The sequence below is a fragment of the Engraulis encrasicolus genome, chromosome 7 (genome assembly GCF_034702125.1).
Source record: "Engraulis encrasicolus isolate BLACKSEA-1 chromosome 7, IST_EnEncr_1.0, whole genome shotgun sequence".
Lineage (NCBI taxonomy): Eukaryota > Metazoa > Chordata > Actinopteri > Clupeiformes > Engraulidae > Engraulis > Engraulis encrasicolus.
In genome coordinates this window covers 55,901,762-55,922,759 of record NC_085863.1, presented here as the reverse complement: position 1 = coordinate 55,922,759, position 20,998 = coordinate 55,901,762, and the positions used below count along the sequence as shown (strand labels likewise).

Here is a 20,998-nt window from a genome sequence, read left to right as displayed (position 1 = left end):
GAGATGGACGGTATGATTGCGGGTTCTGATACAGGGCTGAACAGGCATCCGTCGGCGGGGGAGAAAAGAAGAGAAAAGGCAAGGCTGACATCATCATCCTGTCAAGAAATTACACGCTGAGGGACAGGGAGGTGCACTGAGGAGGGGAGAAAAAAGCTACCCGAAAGAAACAGATCAGCAGAAGGGAGAAAAGAGAGAGGGACAGAGGGAGTGAGGGAAAGAAAGAATATCAGGGGTAGGCAGTGAGAGAGGAGAGGAGAGGAGAAGAAACGAGAAGAGGAGAGAGAACAGGAGAAATAGAAAATAGAGGAGAGTAGAAGAAAAGAAGAGAGAGGAGAGGAATAAGAGAGGCAACACGACTACACAACACAATGAGGACAGCCAAGAAAGGCAGCGTGGAGATGCCTGCCTTCGTGCGGCACCTGGTGAAAGAGACCGAGAAACGAGTCAGCTCCTTCTTCAAAGGGGGCCGCAGCGGCGGAGGAGTCGGGGGCAGCGGCAGCGGCGAGCAGGCCGAGGGCGAGGAGGGCCAGGAGGAGGAGGGAGGAGGAGGAGGCCTGGTCATCCCGAGCCCGTACCTGGAGAGGCCCGTGCTGGACAAGCTCCTGGAGGAGGGCTGCGGCCCCTGGGGCGTCACCTTCGCCTGCGCCTGCATGCAGGGCTGGCGGGCCACCATGGAGGACTTCCACAACTGCTACCCGCAGCTGGGCGGCCGGCTCTCGGACTGGGGCTTCTTCGCCGTGTTCGACGGGCACGCCGGCAGCGCCGTGGCTGAGCACTGCTCCAGGAACCTGCTGGAGCACATCCTGGCAACGGGTGAGTTGGATTTTGACGCCTTCTTCACATTGGCATTGGCACCGACACACACACACACACACACACACACACACACACACACACACACACACACACACACACACACACACACACACACACAATCAAATCGAAATCATTCAGCATTTATCTATATAGCACAATATGCTACCTACAAAGCTAACTGAAAGTATAAACGCACGCACGCACGCACACACACACACACACACACACACACACACAAACACACACACCTGCTGGGACGCATACTACCCTCAGGTGAGCTACGTGCACCTGCACTGTACAACTGCCAACATTGACACACACATGCACAGGTGCACTGCTCACACACGCACACGTGTACACACACACACACACACACACACACACACACACACACACACACAGGCGCACGCACACACAACAAACACACACACACACACACACACACACACACACACACACACACACACACACACACACACACACACACACACACACACACACACACACACACACACAAAGATAAACACCTGGCACATTCTGGCTTCAGGTGGCTACTCTTCAGCACTGGCACCACAAACCACAAACATAGTACACATACACCACCTTCCACATTCACACACACACACACACACACAGTAGATTTTGCTATGCTAATTCAACACGGACATAGTGAAAATGCAGTGTTAATTTCACACTTAGAGAGTTGATTTAACTTCATCCCGAGTGTATCTGGTCCCAGAGTATGCTCCAAGTGTGGAATGAACACTGAAGCGCAGGATCAAAATACTGTAAGCTCTATACAGTATAAATGCATGACATTCAACTCTTCAAGTGTCTGTGTTGAATTAGCCTCTTTGTGCAGATGGGCCCGTCAGATGGGCATATTCACTCTTTGCCAAAACAACTCAACTACAATATAGCGACATTGTTATGAAATGACTGAGAGTATTAACCCCTTATAGTGCAGAGGCTATTTTTTAACCTTACTCTCACCAAAATTGGAATGGCTATGTCTTAATCTGTACTGACATAGCAATGTTGTTGTGATGTAGTTGAGTATTTTCAGGAAATAGTGTATAGGCCAGCATACCAGCAACCCCATCTGCAACCCCATCCCCATCTGCGAAAAGATGAAATAAGACTGGTTATTTGGGTCGATTTTGACAACAAAAACCTTATAATTTAAGACTTTCTACAAAGAGGTTTAACACTACTGAAATGTATTGTGCAGACACTGACACTAACATGCATCCTCTCCACAAGTGGATGACCCTGGTACACCACACCACATACACACCCACCCACACCCACACCCACACCCACACACACACACACACACACACACACACACACACACACACACACACACACACACACACACACACACACACACACACACACACACACAGACACGCATGGTCACAGGACACTGCCTGTCCATACACACGTTGACCACAGATGGGTACTGTACCCAGCCACTCCATGCTGCACACACTGCTGGTCTATATGCAAAATGTACTGTACTTTGGTCATACTAGTAAACATGAATTCATTCTTTAGTAAAGATTCATGAACAGATCAAATTTGGCAGTAGATAGCACAGTTTCAATGAGAGGCATAGTTGCACACTACCTACCTCTGGCCAGTGTACAGTACCCCTTCAATGCATACAGTACCCTGTACAACGGGGTCGTTTTGAATGTGATGTAATGTAATGTAATGAAATGCAGTGAAGTGTGAAGAGGAGAGGTGTGACATTGTACTGTACACAGTATTGATGTTAGACAACTTTACATAAGAGGGGCGTAAAATCGCACGCCATTGTACAGTATTGAGTGATGAGAAACGCTAAATTACTTCCAATAATCATCCATCATGCTTGACGACGTCATTTCTAATAAACATCCAATCTCGAGAGTGGTGACAAAATTTAATGAATTAAACTGCTAACATGCATGTGCATCACTTTGCATAGCTATTCCATATTGTTGTCATTATTTCAATTACATAATATTTACATGTATGACACAGCATACACATATTTCCTCATTCTGCTGTCTTATGTAAAAGCTGTGCTGTGCTGTGCTGCCAAACATGGCCCATGTATGGCTATGGCCCTCTTCATCAGATGGCCATTGAATGTTGGTTACATAATGATACGATTATGCCATCGGGACTTGGAGAGCGGCTAACTCTGACAGAGTCGGAACTGATGTGGCACGAAGGAGGGGGGGCCCACAGATACGTAGATCTGGGCGAAATATTGTGTGTGTGTGTGTGTGTGGGGGGGGGGGTCATGGGATGGGGACACAGCTGTCATCGTGGAGGGGACTGGAGTGACTAAGGCGGCCTAGTGCTGTAAACAAAACTGTTGCCTTTACTACCTGTCAGCATCCATTAACCCCTTAAGACACGGTTTTATAAATTAGCTGTTACCAGAATGGCAATGACCAAGTCGTAGTGTATTACTAAAGGCCCCGTGTACTGGCATACGTAGTAGTGCAGTACTATAGTAGTTAACTTTCAATGTCTATTACAGCGTGCCACAGGAGGTACGGCGCGCATTAAGGGGCTACGTCACACAATATGCAAGTGCATGCGCACACAGACTGATGGACAGACAGACAGACAGACAGACAGACAGACAGACAGACAGACAGACAGACAGACAGACAGACACTCACACTCACACTCACACTCACACTCACACTCACACTCACGCAGGCATGCACGCATGGACACAGAAACACACGCAGACACACACATAGACACACGTGTGTCAACATCTGCTCGATGTGCCATTGAAACAGAGCCAAAAGGAGGATCTCTCAACACGAACAGGAAGTTGTTAGAGCGGATGAAAAGGTAGCGGACACCAAACAGCTGAGCTGGACAGATCGAACTCTGGTAAATTGAGTATTGAGCAATGTCCTGTCATGTACCATATGCCTACGTGATCATGGAAGGCTACACTGTATTGTGTACGTTTGAGACTTCTGATCAGGGGTGTCGTTCAGGGAGGTAAAGTGTCACCAGGGCCCCATATATATCGGGGGCCCACAGTCTGATTTATAAAGATACAGTATATGGTGGGGGGGGGGGGTAGTTGGGGCAACATTTGCTGCTACAGCCCTGCTTCTGATAATGAATGCTAATTTGTGTGTGTGCGTGCGTGCGTGTGTGTGTGTGTGTGTGTGTGTGTGTGCGTGCGTGTGTGTGTGTGTGTGTGTGTGTGTGTTATACTGTATTGTGTATGTTTTATACCTTTGAGAACGAATGGCAATAGAAGAGAATTAACAGACAGATTAACAAGTGACTTTGGATTGCTCTATAAGTGGCTTTGGTGGGAGCAAAGGAAAAACAGACACAAACAAATGATTAAAGAAATAAGTAAACAAACAAATAAACAAATCACTTCATAATAATAATATACATCCTTATAGTCACAATGCATAAACAAAAACACAAACAAATGTGTACATGTAGAAAAATAAATGAATGTAAACAAATGTGTGCATGTAGTAAAATAATTCAGAAAAAAACATACATTTGTACTACCGGTATTAATTGTGTCTGATGGTGTTGACACCGTTTTTTAACATCTACAGTCAAATATGAGGAGCTTGTTGTGAGATTATTACATAAACAAACAAGACAAATGAATAAGTGTATGTGTGTGTGTCCAGGCGCCATCGACCCGGAGGAGGAGGACATGGAGCGTGTGACAGATGGCATCAAGGACGGCTTCCTGGCCATGGACAAGCACTTGCACGGGGTGGCGGTGCGCGAGGGCTGGGAGCGGGGCGGCACCACCGTGTGCTCCACCATGCTCACACCGCGCTGCATGTACTTCGGCAACCTGGGCGACTCGCGCGCCCTGCTCTGCCGCGCCGGCCGCGTGGCCTTCTCCACGGCCGACCACAAGCCCTACAGCCCGGCCGAGAAGGAGCGCATCGAGCGGGCGGGCGGCTCGGTGACGCTGCAGCGCGTCAACGGCTCGCTGGCCGTGTCGCGGGCCCTGGGGGATTTCAGCTACAAGAACGTGGAGTGGCGCTCGCCGTGCGAGCAGATGGTGTCGCCGGAGCCGGAGGTGACGGTGGTGGAGCGCTCGCCGCTGGACGAGTTCCTGCTGCTGGCCTGCGACGGCGTGTGGGACGCCATCAGCAACGACGAGCTGTGCCAATTTGTCAGCAGTCGCCTGCGCGTCTGCACCGACCTGCGGGAGGTCTGCTCGCACATCATTGACCTCTGCCTCTACAAGGTCAGTGTCAGACATCTTGACCTCCACCGTGACCTTTTCACCTCTTTCCAATGTCTGATGCATGTGATGCTGTGTGTTTAGTGCCACCCACAGGCGACCCAATACACTGCGGGCGAACATGCAGACAGGCAGACAGTCAAACAGACAAATAAGATGAAAGATGAAATTGCAATACCTGGGGTGTATTCCAAGAATATGGTTATAAACCAGGCTAAATTGTGGTAAGTGGTAAACCTGCTAATACAAAGTAGATCAGGGGTGTCAAACTCATTTTGGTCCGGGGGCCGCATACAACCCATGTGGACCTCAAGCGGGCCGCATTAGTAACATCATCGCAAAAAAAAAAAGAAAAGTAAAGCAGAGGATTAGTGTTCAGTACTATCACGTTTTAAGTGTGTTGAATATGTAGAAAGCAATGCAATACTGATAATCCTATGCAAAATTTCCTTGACTTCATTCATTCATTGCCAACCGTCAATTAATTAAATATGGGACAGTTCCTTTTGGTAGGGGGAAATTTTGTATTTCTTATATGTAATTTCCTGCATTTTCATGCATTCTAACATCCCGTTTCCAGTTTGAGCTTAATAGGAACCAATACAAATCCAATTATATTTATTATTTAATTACAACCAATACCAATACAATACGAATAAGAAGTATTAACATTTTATCTCTATATATGAGGTCTATAATATATGAGCTTTATCAAATGCCTGTTACAGTACAAATTCACTATTTATAATAGAAGTGTGATGTGCACTTTACTACATACAGTGTAACAGAGGGACCATTGGGTTAATGTCATGCAGGTCTCGATTTTGCCCCGAGGGCCGTAATTGCGCATATCGGTTATTTCATTAAAAAAAAAAAAGTAACAATTTTTTTATTTTTTTTTTAACATCCGGGCCGGATGGAACCCTCTGGCGGGCCGGATGCGGCCCGCGGGCCGTATGTTTGACACCCCTGAAGTAGATAGTCCACATGTGTCATTTGATTAAGAAAAGGAGGACTCCAGGCTGTTCTGTTGGGTGATTTACTACTACCTCAAGGTTAACTTAAAGGACCAGTTCAGTCAATTTCAGTATGCTGTTGTATTGCTCACGCTACCCTTGACTTGTCAGTAACCGCTGATGCCACATTTGTCGGTTAAGCCCTTTCCGAGATATGAGCTATTCTAATGGGGGCAGCGTTTGTTTACATTTTTAAAAAAATTAACACAGGCCTACTCCAAATATTTTCTCAAAAGGTATCGCTGTTTGCTAGTTACGTATATAACCTTTCGGATGTTTTTGAGAATAAATAAAAATGTTTTTTTTTTTTAAATGTAAACAAAGCGCTGCCCCCATTACAATGACCAATATCTCGGAAAAGGCTGCAGAAGAAAAAAAAAAAACTGGTAACACTTCCAAATAAGGGGCCATAATTAACAGTAAAGTAGCTACAACCAAATACTTAAGTTAGGGTTAATAAGTTAGGGTTAATAATCATTACACCCCATCATTAAAACTAATAAGTGATATATGAAAACATTACATCTCATCACCCCACCATCATTGAGAAGTGTACGTCCAATCCTTGCTATATAATGGTTCCTGTTGCCACTATTACAGTGATTTGAATGAGTGAAAACTAGATGTCACTGTAGATTCATTATTTACCTGTTAGGTATGCTCAGCCAACTCTATTATAAGGGTCTCAAACACCCCACCAATATCTATCGATTAATTAACCATTAGTTATCCGCAGCCAACTCTAATATAAGGGTCCCAAACACCAATATCTATCTATTAATTAACCATTAGTTATCCTCAGCCAACTCTAATATAAGGGTCCCAAACCCCAATATTTTTGTATTATTTATCCATTAGTTATGCCTTACTTTTGTATTAAGTAAGTGTTAATTTTGGTCCTTAGTTAAGTATGACCTGATAGCTACTTAACTATTTACTGTGCCCTTAATTATTTATTAGTTAAATGATAATATGCTATTAACTTGTAACACAAGGTAATAGTTATCTAATAGTTAAGTAACCGCTTACTAATGTTCAACATATGCATTAATAACAATTAATATGTGTCTACTGTAGCATTAAGTAAGGATTATTAACCCTTACTTAAGTATTAAGTTGTAGCTACTTTACTGTTAATTATGGCCCCTTATTTGGAAGTGTTACCAAAAAACTCAGGTACTGACAGGTCCAGGGTAGTGTGAGCATTACAACTGCATGTTGAAATTGACTGAACTGGTCCTTTAACCCGATTCACTACTGAGCCAGGCTCTTGGAACACTCTTGAATTACATTGAATTATCCACTTGTATTTACCAGTGATGCATCAACATGAAGAAGTTGAAGAATCTACAACTAAGCCAGAACAAAACTGAAAATTACTTTTGAATTTTGTATTTTGGGTAATTTCCACAGTGGGCCTTTTTCACGTGACATCAGGCACCTTTGATTCAATGCATTCGAAGAGAGTATGAGTTGTATCAGGTGGCATAGAAGTTATCTTACACCCTGGTGTTTTCTATGTAAACCGGTAGTCGTTCATTACTGCTTTGCTTTAAAATGAAACTTGCCTCATTTTGTCATTTTGAAAGCCTCTGCAGATTTTGAACATCCATAGGTCCCAATATAGGTTACAATCCTGACAATCCCTGTTCGTAGAATATTATTCTTAGAATACTATTGCTATTCTTAGACTAGGCCTACTATTCTTCTCCCTGTTCTTAGTCCATGGCATAAGTACCTGTGCCACCTTTACCCTAATAAGCACTGCATGTTTTATGTTCATCGGTTTGACATCTGTTCAAAAGATATTTTTTGCCTCCAGGACTGCTGTGAATAGGTACCAACACATTTATATTTAATACTTTTATTTTACTGAGTGGCTATATTGTGCAAATGATCTTCACCCTGTGAGCAGGACCTAAAAACGTAGATATATATGCAGGGAAAACAGTTGTATCAACCAGGTGGTTTTGTTCCCTTTTTTTTATTCTTTAGACATGACATTTTGGGCCACTTGACGAAGAGGGAGCAAAAACGCATGGTTGATGGACTTTTTTCTATCATTTGCTTAACCTTTGCAGGAAGTATGGATTTCCCCCTGTTCCTCTAGAGTTTTACTCAAACATTCTACTGCTCTCATGGAACTCTAAAATCCCAAGAGCTTGTGACATGTGAGAAGAACTCCCCAAAGGGTTCAAAGTAGTATAGCTTGGCTTTTCAGCTGGCCACCACTGATATGCCCTCAGCCTGGTGGCTTGCATAAAGGTACTCAGGGGGACACGCCAATGCGCTCGCTATCCCATCTGACACCCGTTACATAACAGAGAGAGCTAGCGATAGAGGCTGCGTGGCTGTGTGTGGTGACCTGAAAATGTCTTTTCTCTTCCCCGTTCTCCTCCATCTTTCTCGTTCTCGTTTCTCTTTCTGTTGCTCCTCTCTCTGCCCCCTCGTCTCCTCTCCTCTGCTCTCGCTTTTGCTCCTACTGTGCCACCGTAGCCATCCTGCCCCGGTAGCCCCTGGCCACTGTCATAGGTTTCGATTTAAAAGGGCCAGTGTGTGCAGTTACGTACCTATATACACACACAACAGCAAATCCCTTCCGCTATTCTTAGTGCTGGAGCCCGGAGATTAGGCCATTGCATTTGATGACAGGCAGCGCAGCACGGCATCACTGCAACCAAGAGGAAAAGCAGAGCAGAGCAGAGCAGGGCATGGGCACAGCACAACTAGCACAAGACTACAGTGCTGCTGCTGAGCCCCATTAAACTACACACTCACTCACGCACGCATGCACACACACGCACACGCACACGCACACGCACACGCACACACACACACACACAAGCGTGCGCACGCACGCACGCACGCACGCACGCACGCACGCACACACACACACACACACACACACACACACACACACACACACACACACACACACACACACACACACACACACACACACACAAAGTTTACTTCTTTATTTGGATTGACAGATACTGTATACGTTTATCATAGCACACACCAAATTTCACAGGAGCTTTACACAAAACTAAAAGAATCTGCTCACTGAGTGTCTTAAGGATACATGGCACCTATACGTCTCCAAATGAAGAGACTCCCAATTATGCTGGATGCTGAGCAGAATTTGGTCAGCTGTTTTGCCTGTTGTTTAGAGAGTCCACAGATCTGCAAGCCACGCACACACATTTTATACGCACATGGCCCAAACTAACAAAGATTCATGTTATAGCTTTACAGGAGTAGCCACAGTTATGTTGCGCATTGAACAGTGGTTCGTATTTCAATATTTTGGACCGGAAAAGCACATTTCCATGTAGCTGTCAAAACAACAACCAATTTCTACCAGAATAATGGATTGGATGGCAGGGAGAGTGAAGTCATCCCCGGCCGTCATTACTGTGAATCAGCGCTCCTGAGTAGGCTCTTAAAGCCTTGAAGACAGGTGGTAGGCTACCGTACTGCCGATAGATAGACAGATGACGTCACCTCTCAGACGACACAACTTGCCCTTGTAATGGGGTCTTAGTCTGGGGGGACTTTGAGGACAAAACCACCACCCAAGAGAACAACGCAACTCTGGGGTCATGTGAGGCTAATCCCCCCTCTCTAATCTCTCTGGTTTTTAGATTGCGCATTTCGATGCTTTCATACCCTGCAACAGCTACTGTACTTAATCATTATCATCGCAATCAAAAAGAGCCAAGTATGAAAGTACCCTATGTAGGCCTGTGGAGTAAACACAGCCTCTCTCTGGCTGTAGGCTATAATTGTTTTATTTACAGTATATCACGAAAGTGAGTACACTCCTCACAGCTTTTGCAGATTTGTGAGTATATCTTTTCATAGGAAAGCATTGATGACATTTCACTTTGACACAATGATTAGTGACCTTTTAACAACATATTTAACCGCTTAAATTTCTTGTTCACTCAGAAAAAAACCAAAATACCGCCATCAATGTTTGAACATGTACTCACAAAAGTGAGTACACCCCAGATTAAAATCCGGTAGAGAAGGGGCCGTGTTGGCTTGAATCGTCTCGAAATGAAAAGGGATTAAAAGGGAGGTCATCAGTGTGGGCTTCAACTTTTCTTTGCATTGAACTTTTACATTTTGAGTGTGCAGTGCACCTGGCTTAAATAGACTGGTGTGAGATTTGAATGCGATGCTATGGAGAATATCATGATCTGCTTCGGTAGTCACAGTGCATGTTGGCATGCATGTTTCTTTTAGGTGTATTTCAGATTGCCAATGTTGACAGCATTCATGCATCCCCAAACCATATCAGTCCCACTACCATGCTTGGTTATTGAGAGGATAAACTTTTTTCTAAAACTCACTTGTTAACCACCAAACTTGCTTGACACCATCTAAAGCAATTTTGTTTATCTTGGTCTCAAGAGAGGTGAACAGACCAAAGATATGGATCACTGGAACCATGTCATGTGATCTGAAGAGACAAAGATAAACAAATTTACTTTACGCCCAAGTACGCCCACCTCGTTGGCTTTTGTTGTTGCACTCATGAGTGATTCTTAAGCACCAACCTTCACATCCTGCTTAAATCTCCAGACAATTATCAACCTTCTTGCTGTATTGATTAAACAGAGTAGGACCACATGCTGCAATGTTTCAATGAACTTCATTAGTGTTGAACTCACACTGCAAAACTAAGCAGGTTATTTAAGGAGCGTTAAATCAACACTCCGAATTCACCATGAATTGCATTGTCTTGATTTCAGTTTGTTTGAAGCACTGATTTTACACGTGGACCATGTTCAGCTTGGCCATTTCTCTCCTACTGAAGGGTACCTACACTGTGTCTTTCCGTGCGTTCCAGTGCGGTAGGAAATAGGATGTTTCTGACCCCCTACAAGCTAAAATGCATTGGAACACCTCTGGAAGCGGAATGTTCAATTCGTGAGCTGGGGCTACATCGAATTACCCCAAACTTCATCCCACTGAAAATCGTGACGTCAACAAAGCAATGGCAGTGCACAGTGATAAAAACAAGTTTATGTTGCTCTTTACTCAGCAATTATCCTTTTGTGGACAAATAGAGTTGAATTTGAATGATTAATGGTTGCAAAACCGCTGGTGAACTTGAATCGAGTCCCCATTACATTGTATGTATTAGGTGGGAGGGCCCTTTCAGTTTACTTTATCCTGGGCCCAGCCAAAGCTGTCAGAGGCCCTGCTCATTACCATAATGTTTGCTGAAGTTCAACTAAACTGTCACCATGACACCCAAGACTATCATGACTCTCGCCAGACAGGAATGATTGGGGAAACACTTGTGTGACATTTTTAATGAGCTCCCAGGTAAAAAAAAGGTGTACTTAATATATACTTAATAAGTATGTATTTTTGTATTTAAAATATACTTCAAAAGTGTGTATTTAAAGAATGTTATTTTGGGACAAATTATAGTATACTTAAATACACTTGAAATATGATTAAGTACAGCTTAAACACATTTTAAGTTGACTTTTTCGTACTAAAATCAGCTGCTGCTACTCACAGATTCGAAAATACAGTTAAAAATTCGAGAATCAATGTTGATGAGTGAGTCCATGCGAGCGACCATTGTTGCTGAAAGAACTGTTGCGTTTCACTTATTTTCCCCCTTACCTATTAGGTTTAAATGTTGATGATGTCACATCTATGGAAATCCTGCGATCCTGATTGGTTCTTCTGCATTTTAGCTGGGGAGCTGGGTGAATCCAAAGGTCCTCCAGACCCTCGTGTTACTTTTATTGCCAGTTTGGCTACACAGTAAAAAAAAGAACTGTTGTTTTTACGGAAAATTGCTGGCAGCAGTGGTTGCCAAAGTCTACCTTTAAACAAATAACGGTATATTTCCTTTTTACATTTTACGGTAAGATTATGGCAGCAGTGGTTGCCAAAGCCTACCGTTAAATAAATAACGGTATTATTTTTTTTTACATTTTACGGTAAAATTATGGCAGCAGTGGTTGCCAAAACAGATTGGACAGATTATATTCAGGTGAGTTCAATTATAGAGTTACAATCAGACAACTGATTGGACTGATTATACTCAGGTGAGTCCAATTATAGAGTTGCAATCACAGACAACTGATTAGACTGATTCTACTCATTGGAGTCCAATAAACATCAACTTAATTAGATACCTAAATAAATGCCCAATTGCCAGATTGTCTAGTGCAGGCAGGTGGACCAGTCTAGTATCATCAATGAAGGGTATGCAAATCCATTCTTTATTTTAAAAAGGCCTGAAAATAACCTTAAGGAAAATGAAGGCCAAAGCTAGCGGGGCAAGCAAGCTAACAAACAAGCTAGTTAGCAAGCCACCATGCAGCCACCCTTACAACGTGACCTGCTAGCCGGGCCGGCCAGGTGAGGGCAGGCCAGCAGCCGGCCAGCCGGCCAGCCGGCCAGCCGGCCTTACAGCCAGCCAGCCAGCTAGCTAGCTAGCAACCAGTGAGCAGTACAATGCAACAGTCCCTGTTTAAATACATGTTCAAGTGAACCATGTGACCCGAGTGATGAAGCATTTGGCAGGTGCAGGCAGTAAGTTAATCATTGCATGACAGCCCTTAGCACTCAGGTGAGGTCAGGAATTGATTGATAGATTGATTCGGATGGGGTAGAATGACAGTTTCAAATAGACTGGGCTACGTCTAAGAGCTCAAGGGATTACTGTCCCAGGTAGACTTTTTCAGATTATACTAGCCTATAGGTATATTTTACACATTAAATGAGGCTAAACTGTAGGCTGTTACCGGAGAAATAATAAGTTACAGTGAATTACTGCAAAATGTGCAAACTGTTGCCATTTGCAGTCCTTAACTGTTGCACAGTTTATTCAGTTGCCAGCTTCATTGTTGTCAAATCTACAACGTGGAGGCACCTGGAGCCAAGCAGACAGGCAATATGTTTTCTGTGGAGTAATTAATATTCAATTCATTATAACCTCCATTGCTTTCTGTTGGGTAGGAGGAATGCAAAAAAAGATATTCTGAATTTTGAAGAGGTTTACCGTGTCAATTTGCCTCTCAATCGAAAACTCTGATGGCAAAGCCTCAAAGTCCAATAAGGGAAAAAATTATTGCGGTGGAGAATTTTTCGCAGGATGAATTACAACACATGCAGAGGGTTGTACTCTAAGTTAATACTCATTGATGGCTACTAATCAAATAGCGTGTTGACATCAAACTCTGCCTGTTACAACCAGCCTATCAGTGGTTTGACAAGTTACAACTGGAACAAGTGCAATCACAAGAGATCTATTGGACTAAAAGAGGACAAAAAGCCTAACACGACCAGAAAGAGCACCTACTTTTAGTAGTATACACAATGTGAAGAAAAGCAGAACAGAGTTCTTTGTCTGTTGGTTCACAATTTGGTTCACTAACAGATGATTGAGTTTGGTTCACTTATAGGGGACTCAACAAAAATGGCTGCTCATGTTGCCAAAACATTTGAAAATTGGGGAGGCATGTTTTTCATAACTCTCAAGGGAGTTAAACATTAACTCTCTAGCTCTCTTAGCTCAACAACTCGGATCCAGAGGAGTCAAATAACACTCTGTAGTGTTGCTGCAACTCTTGATGTTTAGATTTTGGCTGAACACCAGTCTAACTCTGATCAATCGACCTCTGGCAAATTTGCTGTGTACATATGTGTACACCAGTGAAAAATAAAGTCATGTACCGTTTCTTGACTACTTCATCTCACTTAACGGTATTTTCCAATATCTTCGTTTACAGAGAACAGTCCAGTATTTTCTACATATGACACCTGTCAAAAATAAAGTTATGTAGCGCTTTTTGACTAAATAGTGGCTTGCCATATTTAGTACAGAGATAAACTGTTTTACATTTCACAATCACTGACTGTTGCAATTTGACAGTTTTTTGCCGTAATTTCAACAGGTGTTTTTTACAGTGTATAAAGTCAATTACTTCCAGCGCCTATGTCACTCTTGCCACGTTCTGTGTGTTCGTGCATCTTAAATCCTAAATCTGGGTTCTGTATGTGTGTGTGTACGAGTTGCACCAGAATAAATGTGGCCCTACTGTGGCACTAACGGTAGGGCACTAGTTTGCTACGCGTCTGACCTGGGTTCGATTCCGGCCTGGGTCCTTTGCCGACCCTTCCCCATCTCTCCCTCTCCACTTACTTCCTGTCAATATCTTCACTGTCCTGTCAAATAAAGGCAAAAATGCCAAGCAATGTATTTTTTAAAAATATGTGAGTGTTCTTTATTGTGTTTCATGCTCCCTCTGTTCTCTATGTCTCCCTGCAGGGCAGCCTAGACAACATCAGTGTGATCCTGGTGTGCTTCCCCGCCGCCCCTCAGCTGTCTCCAGAGGCCCTACACCATGAGGCCGAGTTGGAGGATCTGCTAGAGTCTAAAGTGGCAGGTGGGTGGGGACTGGAGGGGAGTCACACTACAGCAGGGGTGGGTAATTATTTTGGCCCAAGGGCCACATTGGGTTGTAATAGATAATGTCAATAATGAGAAATACTGTATGCTGACATAACCTGTCAGCTATGCCATTCCTGCCCATTGTAATGTAGTACTGCATTTAAGTGTATAGCCTTGGTTAATCTTCAGTTCACAAGATCCCTGTTTTAGCTAGACATTGTAAGAATGTTGCGTGACCATATATGGATTTAAAAGCTGTCTTGTAAAGACAAGGGTTCAGCTGGCAGCATGTGGCCCCTGGGCCGGAGTTGGCCCACCTCTGCACTACAGGGACCATCACAGCAGTAATGGATAGCCTAGACTAGAGTCATTCATTACAATCTATTCAGTGCCACATACTCTGAGTGCCCTGTCCAATTATGTCATTTTAGTGCCAATTAAACAGTAATATTGCAAACATAAAATATATTAAATATATTAATATACTGTACATATTTAAATATATTAAAACTGTGGAACATTCCTAGCACCCAAAACAAATGTCCACTAGTCAATGACGAGTCTGATCCAAACACTCACCTGTTAAATTGGGCTAATTGCGGGACAAACTGTGTGTGTGTGTTTGTGTGTGTGTGTGTGTGTGTGTGTGTGTGTGTGTGCGTGTGCGTGTGCGTGTGCGTGTGCGTGTGTGTGTGTGTGTGTGTGTGTGTGTGTGTGTGTGTGTGCGTGTACTGTAGCCCCAGTGCCTAGAGATTTCGCTGGTCTTTTAGCCGGTTAAAACATTTTTTTGTTGAATCCGTCTGCCTAAAGTGGGAGTAATCACACTGCTCTGCAACATTAAACATTAACTTGAGCATGTGTATATTTCCCACACATCGGTACAGATACAGTACAAAGTAGGCCCGTCATCATTTCACATACACTCCATTTCATTTCAACAAGGAAAAATATCTTAAATCATCAGCAATGCTATGTTTAAAAAAAAAAAAATCTGCGCTTAATGGAATATTTATGACTTACTTATTTAGTTATTAACCTAGTTATTTTTAAACATAAGTAAGGGCACGGGATGCCCTCACTAACTAGTGATGTGGCCAACTTAGCCAGCAATGATTGGGTCTGCTCATGCAACTAGTGATGCTATACAAACTTGAATAATAATATTTAATAATGTTAATATTTATAATATTAATAATTCACTATTATTGGTATAATAAGTAATATATATCAGTAATATAACTGGAAATGCACTCAGAGGTCTCCGCCAAGGAAGCTGTTTGATAGAACATTTGACTATGTCACACTCTATTTTTTTTTCAGTCTTTTTTTCCACGTTTTTTGTGGAGTTAGAAACTGGAATGTCAAAATTCTACCTATCCCGCAATAGTGACAAATCTTTTTTTTTTTAAATCCTGGATCCGGAAAGTGATCGGGCATAACTTTTTGAGTTATCCTGCCAACAGACACACAGACAGACAGGCAAACCAACATGACCAAAAACATAACCTCCTTGGCAGAGGTAAAAAAAAAAAAAATAATAAAAAAAAATCTGCCACATTTCTCACACACTGGGCTCTGAATTAGAGTTGACTGTTGTTCTGCGTGTCTGGGTTTGTTATTGTGTGACAGACATCTTCGAGGAGCTGAGTGGCAGAGGAGAGGACCCTGACCTGCTGTCTGTCCTCACAGTGCTGGCCTCAACAGTGATCCCCGGACTGCCACCAGGGGGCGGCCTGCAAAGCAAGTGAGTCATCTCTCATGCACATTTGAAATCGAGACGCCCCTAGTCCAGTGTTTCTCAACCTTTTTTAGGCGAGACACCCTTTCAAGTCATGAAAAATTTCAAGGCACCCCAAACTAACATGCCGTAACATGGCATCGCATCCGATACCACACAAGCTTAGAAAAGTAACACATTTGGAGTCACACGACCTACGTTCGAAGTTACAGCTGACTGGGGGCACCTATATTTACTTTATTGTGTGTGAATGGCAGATGAAAGATTCCACTGACTAGCATTAACTTATCAATTTAGACAAATATGTATTATTACATAATTTATTTATCAACCACGTTTCCGCGGCACCCCTGAGGGGGGCGTGAGGCACCCCAGGGTGGCCCAGCACCCCTGTTGAGAAACGCCCCTAGTCTACTGTAGCGGTGATCCCCATAGGCACAATAGTAAACCCAGAAATGTTAAGAACCCTAAAGTGTTGTTGCAGAAATGTCATCTGGTGGCCTAATGGATGAAATGAATTGCAAATTGCAATGTTGGGCAACCAAGCTAAATTCTATCCATTAGGCCCACAGGTGATATTTCTGCGATAAAATCTTAGGGTGCTCAACATTTGCGGGTTCAAGAAATCATGACTGGAATACTAATCTGGCTTGAAGACTGACGTTCTTCTACTGTATAGGAAAGACATAGATCTACATTTTGACATTCACACAACATGGAGATGCAGTATCTCCAATCTTGTTTCAATGATGGCAACACTTTTTGTTGTGCTTCATTTTACAGTCCTTGGTAATGGAACAAAATGTCTCAATATGTAATGCACTTATATACTATATCATGGGGTTAGTATAGGAGTGATTTACATTGTAAGTACCAACATAATATTACAAATTGCAATATTACAATATTACAAAGAATAACTACAAATGTGTTGGTCATAATTAAATCATCAGACTTTCATAAAGATCATCCTATGACTGTTACTTTTGAGGTGGTTTGGGGATTATCAGATGTGGTGTCCCATGGATATTATTTGTTTGTATTACAGGCGCAACTGCATAATATCTGCTTATTACCAGCAAAAGGAAGCACGGAAGCTGAGGCTATCTCAGGTAGGGGGTCTCCCTTTCAACGCGTCATGTCTCATTATTTTTTCCCAAACTCTTTACAAAAAGAAAATCAATCTCAGCGGGACTAACATTGATTTATTGATTTAATTCTGATCATCATCACCTCTTTACATACATAGAAGATAACGGTCAATAATAATCGTATTTGAATTTTATGTATATCATTCCACGTCATGGCTATGAAATTAATTTGCTTGTTTGTTTGTTTGTTTGTCTACAGGACACTGCTGGCTCAGAAGACTCCTTCTAACTAATCATGTCTTTGTTGTGGAATGTCAAAGGACTATCCAATACCATGTTAGAATCCCACATGAACCTGCTGAAAGAAACAAGAGGATTCATTATTTGCACAAGAATTTCTCAAATGTCACATGGAAATGTGATAATTGACCTGGAAGTGACTGTCTTTTTACTGTCTTTTTATTTTCTCTTTTTACTTTCATTCTTTGTTTTTAATTTATTTACATAATGTATTCAACAGGTTTTTTGGGTGAAAATAAAAACCTTTGTACAGTCAACGTACCACATTCGTGAACTGTGTGGTACAATCTAATGTTCGATTAGACACAAAGAATCGGAATCTCAACTCACTCCCAGATCAGTGCCAGTTCTGGGCCGGATGGATTCCGATTCCGGCATGGCCCGTATTCCTATGCGCCAACAAGATGCAACACATGCCATATGGATGAAAGACAGAGCTGAATGGCTTCAGTATTTAATACAGTGTTCCCCTTGTTAGTTCACAGTCAAACTATAAGATCTGTACTTGTAATGTACTTAATATGAAAGCTTAAAATCTTTTGTGAGACTTTTCTCCCTTGATACTGTAATGTGTCATGTTGTCAAAGAGAGTAGACTGTTCAAGTGAAGTTCACTGTAACGTAAACCCCTTGGTAAATGTCAAAGGAACTACCATATTTCTGTGACTTTGTTCAAGGCATGGTCTTGTTTCAGTTCTTTAGTTAAGAGGCAGTGCCATCGCCTTCAACCTTCAGTGCTCATCTGGCCGTTGTCAATACATTAATTTCAATGCGCAATGTAATACAAATGTAATTCTTCCTTGATGTTAAACTTTATGATTATATAGTTGGCATTTCTTCATGATTTCTTCCAGTCTGCATGACGTATACTAATGATCTCTATGAAGTTTTGGTTACAGACGTGGTGGGTATAGAGACATTTATATTATTGTCTTTAACATGAGCCATGGCAATTAATGCATTGTTACAAAGTGTGAAATATGTTTCATGTACATTGTTACATATCTTGTATTCAGATGACATTGTTCAGAATCAGTGATTTAGGATGACATAAAAATCAAAATGGCAAAAATGGCGGCTGTCCCTTCTGTGTCTTTGACTACACTTACTTTTGTCTGACTAAAGTACCTCATTTTCTTGCCTACTTTGTACCATGGCAATTTGAGAATGAAATGGAATCGTACATGGGAATTGTCCCGTTTTGCTGCTTTGTTCCATTTTGCTGGTTTGTATAATTGAAGTTTCGCTGCAAAATTACCTAAACACCATTTTTTTACTTTGGGATTTTATTACTGGAAATGAATGTCCAATGGTTCTTTTTGTCTATGTGTGAATTCTTGCCATTCAAATATTTTGAGAACATACTCTTTAAACCTATATAAATGTGTTTTGCAATGTAATACAATGCCCAGTACAAAAATGTTGATTCGCCAGAATGTTCCAAAGAAACTCTTCAAGTTACCATGCCAAGCACGACTTAATCACTACAAAGCAAAAAGGCAGTATACTATGCAGAGCTAAAAACTGGATTAAGTTACTTATAAATTATCATATTGTCCAGCCTAAACAGTTTTAGGTAGATTAGGGACTGTTCGTAATTTACGGGGGGGGGGGGGGGGGGGTGGTGCGTAGGGGGGGGGAGGGCCATGATGAAAAAAAATGAGGTGGAGGGGAGGGCCATGGCAAAAAAAATCAGAGTTAGGGGGAGGGCCATGGGAAAAAAACGAATTTATTTTATTTTATTTTAATTTATTTTTTTAAATAATAATAAAAAATGCTCTGAAACACATCGCTTTGCGATGCAAAGTCCCGGGTGCATAGGCCTACTTTAGCACTGAAGCGTGTATCTGTAGTCAAAAAACTATCAGGTGCAGCTACTGTAGATTGCCCGCGCTGACTCTCTTTCACTGTAGGATTGCTAATGCTATGGAGGATCATAGAAAATGCCCGTGAGCAAATATCAAACTAGCGGAGGTGAACTATAGGCCTATGGGCTAAACAGTTTGGGAAGTTTTGACAACGAATTGGATGGGCATTTCCAGAGGAATTTTGGAGAGGTGTTGTAGTCAACTGGTGGTCACAGCCTCTGGTAAGTCATGATTTTATTTATTGGCACCGCTGTGTGCTTTACATCTGTGTTCAATGGTCGCATAGCACGGCCGAGAGAGACGTTTGTTTGTTTAGCTTGTGGTGTCAAAGTATTAATAAAAGTGGTATTAACAGTGATATGTTGGCTTGGGCATGCATCAACATACACGGTCTTAAACCCATTGGAGGAGCTAACTTGTTGTGAAGAGAAGTCACTTTGGTGATCAAAAACGGACCAACTAAGCAAGGAATTAGGTGAATTTAAAGTGCGACGGAAGAAGGGAATGCCACCAAAATTGTGCATCGTGTCAGGTATGAAGTGACTTTTGTTTCTTGCGGTGGAGATTGGATTCGTAGTAGCACTAGGTCGCTAGGTCTTGCGCTAGGTCTTGCCTATTGCTGGTGAAGTTTATCTTAGCCTCGGAGTTGGCTATGGGGTGAATCTAGAACTATAGCACAGCCGATGGTGTGCGTGGCTTGTCTATCATAACTGTTGCCAAAATTGAATTGCCGCGGTGTGAAATGGCTGTGCTATTGTTAGATGTTTTGGACTTTTGTAGCGGTGGCGATTTGTTCCTTTTCGTATGCATCTTGAGATACACAGTCGCAATTGCAAGAAAAACTAAATAGTTTGAAAGCCCGGTCACCTCTCACAAGTGCATCGCATAGCCTAGTCATGCATTTCTACTAATTTCACACATTGTAGACTGCCCATGGAGAAGAGAGAAACTGTCATTTGCTCTTGAACAGAGAAGGGTCCGGCTGCGTCCTGGAGCACAGGGGGCGTGTATTTAGAGGGGCGTGTATTTAGAGGGGCGTGTATTTAGAGGGGCGTGTATTTAAGGCAGCCCTGATTGGTCCGATTCACGACGACCGCTGCTGGTGGACTACCCCTGACTTGGAGCCATTGAAACCCATTCAAAACTTCATTTTTTCGATCTGACACATAATATTTTTTAATTAGACCTAAAGACACACCATGGGTCTTGTTTAAAAGCTGAGAACCTCAGCTCTCCAAAACTGAAAACGGTATTTCCCTAGCATCTACCAATCCGAAGGTAGCCTACTTTAAGTGCGGGGTTACTTTTCTAAAGATAGCGTTTTGTTTCCTTGGAAACGGAACGGAGATGAAGCCAGACAGACTGACGAAGCGATAAATGTATGTCATTTGACTCGGTTTTGCATTATTATGGATGCATTTCTAATCTTGACATTCTAATGGACAATCTGTGCGAGTTTCAAAATGCGTTTTTAT

General features: G+C 42.5%; 1 protein-coding gene across 2 annotated transcripts in view; it reads left to right on the top strand.

Moving 5' to 3' along the window:
* Positions 1-18,729, top strand: part of ppm1nb (protein phosphatase, Mg2+/Mn2+ dependent, 1Nb (putative)) — a 20,609-nt gene extending 1,880 nt beyond the window's left edge. The window contains exons 2-7 of one of the 2 annotated variants that reach the window (XM_063204042.1): positions 466-816; positions 4,506-5,080; positions 14,405-14,522; positions 16,157-16,271; positions 17,314-17,377; positions 17,616-18,729. In XM_063204042.1, coding sequence (XP_063060112.1) covers positions 466-816; positions 4,506-5,080; positions 14,405-14,522; positions 16,157-16,271; positions 17,314-17,377; positions 17,616-17,645 — 1,253 coding nt within the window. In that variant the 3' untranslated portion in view covers positions 17,646-18,729. Of the gene's footprint in view, positions 817-4,505; positions 5,081-14,404; positions 14,523-16,156; positions 16,272-17,313; positions 17,378-17,615 lie in introns of both variants that reach the window. The other variant, XM_063204041.1, reaches the window with a different exon arrangement.
* Positions 18,730-20,998: the final 2,269 nt, after the last annotated feature.